This window comes from Mandrillus leucophaeus, unplaced genomic scaffold (assembly GCF_000951045.1).
Source record: "Mandrillus leucophaeus isolate KB7577 unplaced genomic scaffold, Mleu.le_1.0 Scaffold108, whole genome shotgun sequence".
NCBI classification, from domain to species: domain Eukaryota; kingdom Metazoa; phylum Chordata; class Mammalia; order Primates; family Cercopithecidae; genus Mandrillus; species Mandrillus leucophaeus.
In genome coordinates, this window is record NW_012098987.1 from 2357311 (window position 1) to 2372592 (window position 15282).

At 37.1% G+C, this 15282-nt stretch overlaps 1 protein-coding gene across 1 annotated transcript in view; it reads right to left on the reverse strand.

Annotated features, from left to right (window-relative positions):
- Nucleotides 1–15282, reverse strand: part of WDR72 (WD repeat domain 72) — a 233714-nt gene that overhangs the window by 190245 nt on the left and 28187 nt on the right. The window contains exons 10-11 of the mRNA XM_011986685.1: nt 12427–12647; nt 10102–10297 (exon numbers count right to left, since the gene is read on the reverse strand). Of these exons, the coding sequence (XP_011842075.1) occupies nt 10102–10297; nt 12427–12647 (417 nt within the window). The remainder of the gene's footprint in view (nt 1–10101; nt 10298–12426; nt 12648–15282) is intronic.

A 15282-nucleotide genomic window follows, 5' to 3' on the forward strand; every position in this document is an offset into this window, starting at 1 on the left:
AGAAAATATCACATGCACCCCATAAATATGTAAAATATTATGTATCAATACAAAATTTAAAAAAATAAGAATAGTATCTTCTCGACATAAAATTTACTTTCATTTTTACACTAACTGAATCCTATGAAACAACTGTCTTTGGCTACTATAAATTGCTCTTTCTCTTTCTTACATTACATTATGTATTTTACATATATCTATTTCCCCATAGAAAATAGATTTTAAACACATGCACACACACAATACAGTGAATATTAAGATATATTAATTTGTAATTACTCGGGTAAGAACCATGCAGGAGAGAGAGAAAGAGGAAGAAGGAACCTAATCAATGATCGATCTATCTATCTATCTATCTATCTATCTATCTATCTATCTATCTATCATATATATATGCTCTGATTTTTTAAAAAAAGTATATGGACGGCAAATACAGACAGCCTGACAAATAAAACAGCAGATTTTGACTTATTACTTCCCACTGTACTGCTACCAATCAAGTAATTCAAAATCTCTTAGACTAACAGGAGTTGTTAACTTTTTTACACCATGAACTCCTTCAACAATCTGGGGATGTCAATGAACCCTTTTTTCCCAGTAGTGATTTAACATTTGTAAATAAAATAAATATGATTATAAAGGATATCAACTAATTTTTAAAATCAGCAAAATCTTAAAATCACAATATGAAAATAAATATGAGCATATCTTTGCATATGTTAATATACAAAAGAAAGAAAACATTGAAAGTATAATAGACCAACTTTTAACAATCATTTTCTGCAAATGTTGAGATTCTACCACTTTTAAGAATTGTCTTTATACTTACTGTATGTTGTTGTGTTTTTTTTTAACTGAGGTAACATTGACATAACATACATTAACTACCTAATTCAGTGGCATTGAGTGCATTGATAATGTTGTATAACCACCACCTCTCTCTAGTTTCAAAACATTTTCATCTTCCTGAAGGAATACCCCATACCATTAAGTAATCACTTCCCATTCTCCACCCTCCCACAACCGCATCTCCTGACAACCACCAATCTGCTTTCTGTTTTTATGGATTTGCCCTTTTTGGATATTTCATATAAAAAGAATCATACAATATGTGCATTTTTGTATATGTCTGATTTCTTTCACTTAGCATGTTTTCAAGGTTCATCCAAGTTATAGCATGAATCAGTACTTCATTTGGAGGGTTGAGTAACACTTCATTGTATGTGTATATTATGATTTGTTAGACTAACAGGAGATTAGTCTATGGAGATTCCTCCACTGATGGACATTTAGGTTGTTTCTGTACTTTGGCCATTATAAATAATTCTACTGTAAACATTTATATACAAGTTTCTGTGTGGGTATGTTTTTATTTCCTTTAGGTATATACCTAGGAGTGGAATTGCTAGGTCATTTCGTAATTCTACTTTTAACTTTTTGAGGAAATGTCATACAGTTTTCAAAAGTGGTGGTACCATTTTATATTCCCACTAGCAATGTACAAGTGTTCCTATTTTCCCCATTTTTGCTAATACTCTTTGTTTTCCACTTTTTAAATTATAAGTACCCTAGGGAATATGAAATGGAATTTCATTATAATTTTGATTTGCATTTCCCTGAAGAATAATGATGTTGATAACCTTTATAGGGTCTCATTCTGCCACCCAGGCTGGAGCACAGTGGCATAATTACAGCTCACTACAGCCTCAACCTGCCTGACTCGAGTGATCCTCCTACCTCGACCTCCAGAATAGCTAGGACTACTGGCACATACCACTGTGCCTGGCTAATTTTTTAAATTTTTTGTAGAGATGGATCTCACTATGATGCCCAATCTTGTCTCAAACTCCTGGACTCAAGTGATCCTCCCACCTTAGCCTCCCAAAGCACTGAAATTACAGGCATGAGCCACCTTGACCAATCCTATGTCCTTTGCAGAATTGAGTGACTTGTCTTTTGTTGCTGTGCCATAAGAGTTCCTTATATATTCTGGGTATTAGACCATTAATAGATGTTTAATTTGCAAATTACTTTTCCCATTCTGTAGATTGTCTTTTCACATTCCTGATAATGACCTTTGATACACAAAAGTTTTTAAGTTTTGTAAACTTCATCCATTTTTTTCTTTCATTGCTCAGGTTTCTTTTTTATTACAGCAAACATGATAGATAGATAGATAGATAGATAGATAGATAGATAGATAGATAGATAGATAATTTAACAAAAATAAAGCCAGTATTCCACATACAGTAACTTCATACATCTTTTCTGCAAACATTGTGTGTTCAGTATCTTCATTATTACCATGAAGAAACTAGGTCTCTGATCAATTTAGGGATTTGCCAAAGACTGCACATGTTAATAGTGGAAAAATCTTCTGCCTTTGAACACTAGGCAATAGTATTAGTTTGACAGATTAAAGGTGAATAATTAATCACATGGCATTACTTGTGCTCATGGAAGCTAAATATTTCTTTCATTCAATAAATATTTGTTGAGTTCTTCCTATGTGTCGGGTGCCATATCAGCTTCTAGAAATAGAACAGTGAACAATACAGGCAGAATTCTTGCCCTCAAGATGTTTTCAGATTAGTGAGAAAGACAGACGTTAACCCCAGAAGTGTAAGTATGAGAGGGGAAGTGCATTGTGCTATGGGAACAAGTCGTAAAACTCCCCACAGGAAAACTTATCGGTACATTTGGATACTTTAGTATATTCCATATGCCACATTCTTATATGTTGCTTTATATTTTTTTAAATTGTTTCAGAGGTACAAGTTTTCCCTGATTACACTGAAAGCTCTTTAAGGAGGGAAACCATATGCGATATTTCTAGTGTCCTTCACAGTGGTATGCATTTCACCAGAACAGGAAATAATTATTGAGCACAACTAGAATGGAGAGAAGGAGCTAAGGAGTCAGGAATAATGAATCCTTAGCACACACTAGTACTGTAATTCATGAAGGATTTATAATAAATAATAGTTAATGTTTATTCAGCCCTTGCTGCCATTAAGAGACGGTGTTTTGAGGAGTTCAAACTTGATTTATGTAATATAGAATAAAAAGAGTAGAACAAGAATTCAAACCCAGGCAAGCTGACTCCCAGGGCTCATGTACATAACTCCTCTGGACATTGTCACCTACTTAAGAGATCAAATTTTGACAACTATGTAAATATTTCGTAGCTAAACTGCAAAGTTCATATACAAAAGCATGTGCATAAGCATGCAAACGTGCACATGTACAATATTGAATGAATCAAAATCACAAATTGCAGTGGAACTGTGATAACTAGGGCAAAGGAGCCAGAAACAAAGATTCAAAAAATGGTCAGTAAACTAAAAATATATGTTGAGTAATAACATCAGTAATTATTATAGTAAAGAAGAAAGAGGTCTGGAAAAGGTGATACAGGAAAAATCCCGCCCTATACTTTAATGTATCCTATTTTTCTTTTCTAAAACCAATCATCCCAAGAGGGTTCCATCTGTAATCTACCACAACAAAATAACGTGGCTTCGAGAAAATGACATACTAGAGAGACTATTACCTGCAGGATGCGGCATACCCCAAACCGACCCTTAACATACCTATAATGAAAATCGTATACTGGTTATGCTGACAAGACTGTCAACACAACATAACCTTGCCCTGATATCTACAAAGTGGTGACCTTGAGGAGAAAACCAAGCAATATTGTTTCTCAGAATGGTATAGTTGGTCACTAGTGTAAATTGCAGTGTTATTTTATATGTATGGGAATACTAGATGTTGTATACCGTAAAAGAAGGTGACCAAGTAAAACCTGTGAACTGGCAAATTACTTCTCCACGTAGTAAACTTGTATGATATTTTGGTGTGGCAAAGTAGGAATTTAACCACACAATTCTAGTCTACTGCAGCAAACATGGCTATATTCTGAAAAACTGTGTCTTGCACCTATTCTACATACCCCTCGCTGTAAACTATTAAAGCAAACTCAAATCTATAGGACAAGATTAAACACTGAATATTTTTGAAAAACATGAGCTATTAGCTATTGGTTGACAAAACTCATTTCTTTATGCTTTTATCTTTTTCTTTTTTCTTTTAAAAACTTTCTAATTCAGTTATTTCTAAGCCTGTGCACTTTGAAAACGTGGAAGAACAAATGCTCCACTTCGCAGTATTGTGGATTGAATAATTTTCCAGCTAACTACTACTAATTCTAATAAGAAAAAGAAATTAAAAGATGGAAGTTTTGGCTTCCTGCTGGCAAGGCAAAAAAGAAAGAAAATTTAACACCCGTGGTGAAAATAACTCTGAAACGAATCTTCTTCCTTACTTCCTTAATTTCTTATGAATAGCTTTTGTTTCAATGCTCTGCATAAAAAACGTTTGTTTTAAAACTTGGAGTGTATTTTCCCACAGAAACCATGTCATAATCAGAGGCTGGGTGCTCATGCCATGCCACAGTCATGAGGCTTTCTGCTCAGTGTTACACAGTCCACATTACCTGAGCAGGAACTGGAAGAAATGAACAAAAATAGAGTCCCCTGGACCCTGATTTCTACCTACTAATTGGTCAAAGCCTTCAGTCCCCTAAACCCAAGCCCCAAGCTGCTTCTGAGATGTCCTTGGGTCTGGAATCCACCATGGATATAATACTTTTAAATATTCTTCCTGGAGCCCCAGCAGTACCTGGGAAGAAGCCAGCCCAGTTCTCCAACAGGAGTCACGGGATGTGGACTGGCAGCTTCGCATAGTCTATGCAGAGATCTGTGGGAGCTTGCTGAATAGGCGGAGCAATTTCAGCATTTTTATTTTTTGGCACATATCTTCCTATGAGCACAAGAAAGACAGCGCTGAGCAGTGATACATAGCTTTCGCTTCTCCTCCCTTCCCATCAGCTGTCGCTTCTGCTATCAGAGTGCCCGCCACAAACAGCCTCTCCGCTTGTAATTTGCTGTGGCTAATCTGTCATCTGAGAAATCAGATGACCAGAGCCGTTAGAACTACGTGTAAATTTAGAGTCAAGCTCTGAAAGACAGCCAGAGACCCTCTCCTTTAGGAGATCTTGTAGCAGGTTTCCTGGCAGCCATCTCCTTTCTTTGCAAAGCTGTTCTTATCTAATTCCCTGCTTGACAGTCTCAAAAGGTGACCTCCATCTGCAAGAGATGTTCCTATTGCACGATAAGTGAAGGACACACCAGAATGGAAGAAGGAGACATACAATGTAGTGCCTGTGCCAACACGTACTCTGGGGACATTCAAACTCACAAAACTTCTCTGTGTTCCATTTCCTCACTGGTAAAACGGGTATAACTATGCCCATCCTGCTTACAGTGAGGTCTAATGGATTAAACATTTTCTGCTGCTTTAAGAATGAGTTATTATGAAATCAATGTCTTTAAAAAAAACAACCATCATTCTCAGGGATCTGTAAACTATAGATGCAGGCCAAATCCAGCCTGCTGCCTGTTGCTGTAAGTAAAATTTTATTGAAACATAGCCTCACCCTCTCCTTTATGTAGTGTCTATGGCTTCGCTTATGCTACAACAGGAGAGTTCAGTAATTGCAACAAAGATCTATGGACCACAAAGCAGAAAACATCTATTATCCAGCCCTCTACGGAAAAAAAGTGTTTCTGATCCATCTTAAGATATTTTTAAAAAGTATTATTTTTAAGCAAACAAGATTTCATTGTCCCCCCCCCCCCACACACACACACAATGCAATTACTTAATATGGCGTATTTCCCAACATAGCTTGTACACATAACAGAAGACCCTCGATAGAAAGTTACATTAATAACGCATAAGAAATTCATTAGACAAATTATCTGCTATGTAAATCCACTACAGTGAAAAGAGTAGTACTCATAATTATTTTAAATTCAATTCTTAAAAGAATAATTAGCTCAGAGCTAAGATTTATTTCTGGTATGTAATTTAGGGAAAATAAAATCAGTAATACATTATTACCCCATTGTGTCTCACAGCAATGAGGGTGACCAAGCCGCCGAGAGTTGTCAGTGCCAAATACACTGTGGGAGCTCAAATATTAATCAAAATGACATCTGCAATATTTTCCTTTCCTAATCAGGCCTAAACATCGTGGCACATCCAGCAAATCAATACGCAAAACTAGATGCCCTCATCACTCCTAACCTGGCAGCACTACATTTTTAGCCAGAAGACGAAGGCCCTCAGTGTCACACAAACATTTCTTTACCTCAGTTGTTTGCCATTTCCAAGAGATGACTGTGCCCACCTACGATCCCAAAATTTACCCTGTCATCCATCTCACTATGCCACCTATCACAGAAAGAAACACCCCTTATCAGTCCAAGATAAAATAGGCACAGTGGTACATGACTCTGGAATATGCTTGTGTATTCTGCCAAAGAGACTCATAAGTAAAGTGAGAATAGGCTGTTATAAAGTATTTGTGAAAAACGGAAGAGGCCTCACATCCTGTCCTCTATAACCAAGGAAAGGTGGCACAGGGACTTACGCTATACCCCATATTTCCCAAGCTCCCACCAAGGCAGACTTTTGATAAGTTGAGAATTAATTACTTTTGGCTTCAAGCCCCTTTTCCTGACTTTTCTTTCTAGTCCCCTTTCCTCAAAACTCTTATCCCACTAACACCTCCTATTTTCTCTCTGTGGGCTCTGGAATTGCTCTAGTACTGAAAGATCTGATAAATACCTTTATGTCAATTTATTCCTCCTTCGTGTAGTTAGAGGAGCAGAGTGCTGGAGAAATGAAAGTAGGAATAAGTCTGTTCACATGGAACTAAGTGTGAACCCTATGGAGAGAATAGCAAAACTAAAAGGCCAAGGCCCGGGAAAAATTGACTGGAACATGAAATACACAGACCTTCACTTCAGGAGGTGAGACATGCCCCGTGAACTCCAAATCCCTAAGGAAGACTTGAAGCAGAAAGCTAAGAACCTGCTTACAATTGGGCAGCCAGGATCTAAGAGCCACAATTGGCCAATGTTAAGGTGAACATTCATACTCAATCTACTGAGGCAAGAGCATTTGGATTAATTAGTTCACTCATTCATTCATCATTTGTGTGCCAGGCACATCCATGAGCTAGTATATTCCATACCTTCAAATAGCTCTTTTCAGCCTGTTTGGGCTTTAGTTGGTATTTTCCCCCTAGCTTTATGAAAATTTAAATGGAAACACTTCCGGATCTCAGACCATTCAACCTTTACAAGTAGAGAATAAAACAGAAATCAAGGACAGTAAACATGATGGAAGCATCGTAGCCAGCTGAAATCCGACTTGGAAAAGAAAACATAATTCACTACATTGTAACCAAAATTAAAATCGCAGAGATTAAAGGCAAAACACAACAAAGGCAACACCAGACACAAGAATAAAGGAACAACATAAACTTATTCAAAAGAAATGAATGTGATATAGAAAGTTGGGCCACCAGCCACCTTCACAGGGTGTTGTGAGGCTCAAAGGAGGTGGTCAATGGGATGATGCTTTAAGAAGTGAAGAGGTCCGTCACAAATGTGAAGGTCTGGGTAGAATCACTAATACTATCATCACCATTACAAGCTCATCTTAATATGAGTTGAGATTGTTTTTAAACTATTAATACAGATAACCAAAAGATGAACAACTTATATTCTATAGGTTACTTTGGCACTAAACCTGTGCATATTGTTTGATATGGAAATTCTAAAATAAACTTTTTATAGAAAACAGTATAAATAACCAACTATAGGAGATTCCTCAATTAAAGCCTAGTATGTCCATAATGACAACTCTATCGATTATTGTCCATGTGACAACCCACTCCATCCTTTCCTACCCTCTGTGTCCTTCCTTCTTTGTGCACAGGGAGGCTGATGCCTAGAACTGAATGCCCTTCCCCTCTCACTTTCAGTGGATTAAATTAACGGAGGTGACTGCAGAAGAAGAAAGAATTTCTTCCAACCCTCCCCTCTCTATGTGAGTCCTGCATCTCTGGCAGGAGCTGCTTCTTTTCTATGACTTCATGGGGTGACCACTCCTCCTCAGCTTCAACTCTCACTGGGTCCCAGCAACAATGTTTTCTCCTCTTTTTGCTTCAGTCCTAGAGGTGGCCAGAGCTTCCTGATGCTGCCAGTGCCTGGGTGCTGGGGGCGCTCACCATCCGTTCCTTGTCTGGCCCCTAATCCCTGCCCACACCTCTATAAACAGTCCTTTCATTCAAGTCTCTTCATTTGACCCATCTGGGTTGACTTCGGTTTCCTGCCAGGACTGTGACCGAAATAAAATATAGACTAAAATACAGTAAATATCTATTTATTGACATAGAAAAATGCCTGACAGAAAGTAGATCAAAATATTAATAGCACTTATTAATTAGTAGGATAGGATTATTTGTTTTTCTTTGTATCTATTTTTCAAATGTTCTTCAAAATTTGGTTACGTATTTGAGGGAGTATATAAGAGAAATAACAAAATTAAAATACAGAATGGGAATAAATATAATCTCAAGAAGTACTAACGGTTTGGCTTTGCTTTACTTCCCACTCTGCCAAAAAAATACATGAATAAACAGTTACATAGCCTGAGGGTGTCCCGATGGGAAAAGGGGACCATGAACACTCGGGGGTGCCCAGATATTTATTTATTCTTGCTGGATTCTATCACCCATGAAAAATAAGTTTAGTTACCAAGTGTTCACAATTGAAAATGCAATTGGGCACATTAATAAGCATATGTGATTTACAGGCTTTATTTTACAAGCAGAAGTCAAGACTTCGCTGCATTTGCTGATAACAACAATAGTCAACCATCACTAAGGGCTAACCGCCTGCAGGTACTGTTTACAAGCATTGTAGGTATTAGCTCATTTAATCCTGACAGGAAGGCAGTATTATCATCCCATTTCACAGATGAGGAGATTGACAAGCAAAGAAGCAATGTAATATGATCCGAGGTCCTATTAACAGGCTCTGGAGGCAAGCCCAGGCTTCAGGGCCTATTTTATCTATTATACTTAACTGTATTGCTCAAATCAAGAATTCCAGAACTCTCCTAATTTTGTGTATATCGTGCAAAGAACAAGCAAGATCCTCAAACTGGTTCACCACTTATTAGCTGTACAGTCTTGTACATTTATGTATCACATCTGCAAATTCCTCATCAATAAAATAGTGAATAATACTTCTCCAACCTACCTCAGAAGTTGTGAGAATCTAAGGGGAAAATGAGCAGGAAAGCCCATCAAAGCTATAAAACAATTTACAGATGTAAGGCAGTATGAGGTTGCACCCTCTAAACACTAGTACATTAGTCATCATCACTTACACACAACAGTCAAATGCAAAGAAAATAGCAATTATTTTGGTGAAGTATGGCTCTAAACTATATTATAAACTATCCCAGTCTGTTAATAACACCCAACATAAAACCACCACTGATTAATCAATAAAAATCATGCTATAGATTCAGTGAAATGTACTCTCAAACGAACTCCCCTGACTCACATTCATTAATTACCTCACCTTATTTGATATATTCCAGCATTTTCTGGAATGTATTACTCTCAATCTTTAGTTATATAGTAGTTTTTTTTTTTTTTTAATTTTAAAGTTCAAACTCTACATTCTCTAGGATATGATATCAAAAGTTCAACTGAGCCACTCAGTTTTCAGTTTTCCTGACTCAACTTTTTGGAGCTTTACAATTAATTATATTCCATTATTACTGATCATCAATTAGCTCAAAATGTTGCTGAGATGGTGAGCATGCTGAAGAAAGCAGAATTTAATGATAATTTGAGACCAGTAGGACACTAAATTTCTCTCTTGTTAATAATTAAAGTAGATAACTTATGTTTTTATTTATAGCTTCCAGAAATATCCGGCTCATTCCTGTGCACTGCCCTGTCAGCTAATCATCAGTTGGTCAGGATCTGACTTAGGCCGCTGTGTTTTATTTTGCACACATGCCTTTAACTGAAGCCATTAAATGCAACCCAAACAAAGGTTAAAGCAAGTGAGGTCATCACCGCGTCTTCTCTGAAACTTTCCATCTGGTCAAACGCTTGTACATCATAAATATATAAAGAATGAAAGGGGTAAAATTTCAATTTACCTGTTTCAATTTCCCAGATATAGACTGAGTCATCTGCACATCCAACAATTAAAAAATTCTCAACCGGGTGCCATTTTATCATCCTCACAGGAAAAAGGTGCTTCCGGGCACGCAGGAGGCAACTCTTTCCCTCAAGGTGAAGGAGAGCCACGGAATGGTCACTGCACACACAGCAAATTATCTGCTCACCCCTTAGCTGTGAAAAAACAACACGCTTATATAAGTAAATAGTCAAATGCTTTCTTTATGAGTAAGTCAGATTTTTTCCTCCCAGTAACATACAAAAGTTTTGTTAAAGCCCCATTTACAAAAAGGATATTTCTGCTTTCTACAGCACCTTTCCATGTAAACCTCTACAGGGGAGCTTTAAACACTGAGTCGAGTCTAAGCTCAACAACTTCTCAGGAAGGTCACAAGATGAATCCAGGACAGATCTACTTATGAGATAAATGAAGGACTTGACCATCACTCAGCAAATTCAGGCAGTGAGGCAGACATCGGAAATAATGCAGAATAAAATAAACCCCAGAACTAATTTGTTGCCACAAAAAGAAGCTATTTGTAGACACAAGCTTAGGCCCAAGGGTATCATGAGCTGATATTTTCCACTTAAAGCCTCAAAATGTGATTTGGTGCTGTTCCCAGAACTATACAGATTCTAATCCAAACAGGAAACTCAGTGTAGACACAATCTAAAAGAGGTAAGCATTAGATAGCTCCAACTGAATGTACAGCCTCAAAGACATAAGGACCAAAAATAGGCTCCCAGGACAATAATCCTTAAGATACTTTTTAAAAAGTCAGCATGTGGTTACCTTGAACAGGTTAGGACAATTACTATCCAAGGTGGATTCTCATGATCTAGCCAGAATTTTGGCTGTTTTGTTGAAAGCGTCAGTTTGGAGACCTTGAGACACCCATTACTCATCATTAACCTCTCTGGAGGCAGGTATGCGGGGAGTACTAGGGTACATGTTTTCTTTCCTAACTCTTTATTAAGTGGACTCCAGAAATTGTAAGGAAAAAAAAAATCACAAAATGGCAGGTGTGATAGATCTGGAGCCTAGACTTGCCGAATGAATCAGATGTCATTTTTCCCTAACCATTCTATCTCCTGGAGAACCTGCCCATCCCACAGCTTCTAGAGCAGGCAGTCCAACGTGCTCCAGGAAACTTACATACATACACACACAGACCATGTGAACACAAATCTTATGGTTAGGAATAGACTATCGAGAAACAATATTTATAAGCCAATTAACTGACTTAAAAAATCATTTTACCTGTGTTACCATGTCCTTTAACGACAGAGGAAATGCAAAAGTTGTTTGTTCATGTTTTTTTTTTAAAGTCAACTTTATAAAAGCAGAATTTAAGTTGACATTTCATAAGAAAATTCTACCTAAAGCGATTTCATTTTGCCCCTGACAAGGTAGATGCTCACAAACTTATTAAAGCTCATTCTCTGTTAAATAAATCAATAAGCAAATAAAAACCCATTTAAGAAGAAAATGTGCTAGACGCAATAGCTGACACCTGTAATGCCAGCACTTTGGGAGGCAGAGGTGGGAAGATTCCTTGCATCCAGGAGTTGGAGACCAGCCTGAGCAACAAAGCAAGATCCTGTCTCTACAAAAACAAAAATAAAAAACAGTAGCTGGACTTCATGCCTGTAGTCTCACCTACTTGGGAGGCTGAGGCAGGAGGATCCCTGGAGCCCAGGAGGTTGAGGCTGCAGTGAGCCATGATCAAGCCACTGTACTCCAGCTTGGGTGACAAAGTGAGATGCTGTCACAGACACACACGACAAATGCAACTATTTATCAATATTGTTATAAAAAGAAATTCTTGACTAGGTCTTGCTTTGTTGCCCAGGCTGGAATGCACTGGCATGATCTCGGGTCACCACAAAATGGAAGTTATTGAAGGCAAAAGTTAATTTCTAATTTATAGATTCCTATATTGTTTGGCTTCTTTTTGCCTTGAGTATCTACTTTTATTTTTAAAAGATAATTTAATTGAAAACGAAGATATAGAACTAGAGGAAAAAAAAACAGATGTAAGTACTTGAAGAGAAAGAATTAAGTGGCTGTTGTAAAGCTAAGCATTGACTAAATCTTTGCTTTACAGCAAAATTATCTGTATAATGTAAGTTATAATAATACTACAATTCATATAGAAAGATTAGAAATATATATAAATCATCCAGTTGTATTATAAGTACACAGAACTCATATTTTTCTTTTCTTTGTAAATATGGGTCATTTTTACTTGTCTTATTAAGTCTATTTTCAAATTTAGGTGTTATATTTTACTCTGTCTTACTTTAAACTTCTCTGGTGACATCAAAAGACTTGTTACTGCACCAGCTTCCAAAAAGAATTTATGCAAAATTTCTTCAGTAACGATATCCCACAAGATGACGCATGAGTCTAGGTCCCCAGACAACATCCAACTTTGGTCTAATTTCGAAGAGAGACCATGTGGGTAAAGTAATGAAGTGACACTTTGGTGGTGGCCTTTAAGAACTTTATGAGGTGGAGAATCTGAAAAACAATGAAACACCAAATAATACAGATGTTATTTTTGTTCAGAAAATCATCCCAACATTCTCTTTTATAAAATTTTAACATAAGGAAATTACATATAATTAAAGCATGCACTTGGCTAAGAAAACCAGTGAACACCCTTAGATCATCTTGAAAAGCAAGTGCCTCACCAGAAGCCCGAGTATGCTTTTGATGAAGCACTACAGTTAGTTGTTCAAAGTCTATTAATTCTAGGCCAGGCATGGTGGCTCATGCCTATAATATCAGCACTTTGGGAGGCTGAGATGGGCAGATCGCTTGAGGTCTCGGGTTCAAGACCAGCCTGGCCAACATTGTGAAACCTCATCTCTACTAAAAATTCAAAAATTAGCTGGATGTAGTGGCTCGCACCTACAGACCCAGCTACTCGTGAGTCTGAAGCAGGAGAATTGCTTGCACCTGGATGGTGGAGGTTGCAGTGAGCTGAGATCATGCCACTGTACTCCAGCCTGGGCAACAGAGCAAGACTGTCAAAAAAAAAAAGAAAGAAAGAAAGAAAGAAAAAGAAGTCTATTAATTCTTAAGGACATTAGTAAATTACCAATTCCAGTGTCATGGAATAGTAAACACTGTTCTAAAAGAGTGAACACTTCATACATTTGGCTCCACAAAAATAAGTTGCGAATATTAGTTATTTTCATTCTTTTTTCTTTTTTCTTCTTTTTTAGAGACAGGGTCTCGCTGTTGACCAGGCTGGAGTGCAGTGGTGCAATCATGGCACCATAAGACAAAACTTCTATTCCTCAAACTCCCTGGGCTCGGGTGATCCTTCCATCTCAGCCTCCCTATAGCTAGGACCACAGGTGAGCACCACCATGCCCAGGTAATTTTGTACTTTTTGCAGGGACAGGGTGTCACCATGATGCTCACACTGATCTCAAACTCCTGGGCTCAAGGGATCCACTCGCCTCAGCCTTCCAAAGTGCTGGGATTACAGGCGGTAGCCACCATGCCCAGCCCGTCATTCTTTAAATTAGAATGACTAAGTCTAGTATACAAGAAAAGAAAAGTTTCAGGAAATATTTTTGCTTTGAAAGATGTTAGAGATTACCTAATTCTACCTCTTGGCTTTACAGATAATGCATCTGAGGCTCAGAGAGGTTAAGTGACTTGCATCCAAGTGTGAAAAAGCAAAGTAAAATGTTTAAGAGTACGGCATTGCTGTTAAATGAATCTGTCTTTTTTTCCCTGGGTCTATCACTTACTAGATATGTCACCCTAGCTAGTTGCCTTTTCCCTCTTAACCACAGATGTTACATCTGAAAATTTAGGATAATAATAGTTCTTACTTCAGACAAGACTGTTGTGTGGAATAAATAAGATAATGTCTATAATTTTGTAGCACTCTGCTTGGCACTCGGTAGGCATATGGGCATTTCAAATCACAGCTGTATGAGAGTACAGGACTACTGACACACCACTGTGCTAGGGGGTTACTCTTCCCACCAGCCACACTGCTTCTTCCTTCATCACTAGCTAAACTCCCCCAAATTGGAAAGAACCATAAACCACAAACTCTCTTTATTCACACTGAAAATAAACCTCAAAGAATTATTCTTATACTTCAGAGACTTCTATTCCATCAGGCATATCCTCACTTTGTATCTCCTAAAAAACCACGATGAATGTTCATTGAGCTGCTACAAGTTAAATGTGACTTTTCCTTGCTTTCTGGATATTAGGATAAATCAGCCTGGATAAAAACTGCTAGGTCGTCGCTTTTTCACTAACTTTTAACAGCAGCCATTTAGCTGTATACCAGTACATTACCTCTGTTTGGTTCATTGCCATTTACTCCTCCACTTCAGTCAATCACTGAAGCACAAGTCAGTAACATTTAGTAAGTGGCCAAAGTAAGCTGAGAACAATAGTAGGCAATATAAGAAGTTTTTTTTTTTAATTGAGATTTAGTCCTTACCCTTAAGGACCTTATGCTCTAATACGATTCATATAATAATAATAAAATAGTATACAGTTTTTTTCTACGCATCCTAAATCTCAATCACCTCCTATATTTCCTTCCCTTACATAAGACAATTTACTTTAATAGGCATTTGTTGTTGTAATACATAAATGCAGAAAGATGTATAAGAACACATGTATATTTCATTCACAAAGAAATACAGATTAAAACAGGAAGATACTATTTTTCTCCTGATTAGCAAAGATTAAAAAGTTTAATAGCACACAAAGTTGGTAGATAAAGTTTGGGGCAAAAAGGCATTTTATAGGCTATTAGTGAAAATGCATGCATATTGATGAAAGTTCTTTACAGAATATTTTACATATATTTTCAAAATTAAAAATGCAAGCAATTGTTGATCTGGTAATTCTACTCTTAGGAATTAATATACAGATATACTCATATGTATGTACAATGATAATGAATTCTGCATTGTCCACAGCAGCTAAAAACTAGAAAACTTACACACCAATAGGCAATTAAAGTTTGATTATTACTAATTATTTAAAGTCAGCTCATAAAGAATGAACTCCAAAATATTTTACTTAGATTTGTTTAAGGACATTCTAGTAAAGCGTGTAGAATACACTTTTATTTGTGCAATATAATTAAAAGACTGTGTATTGTTAT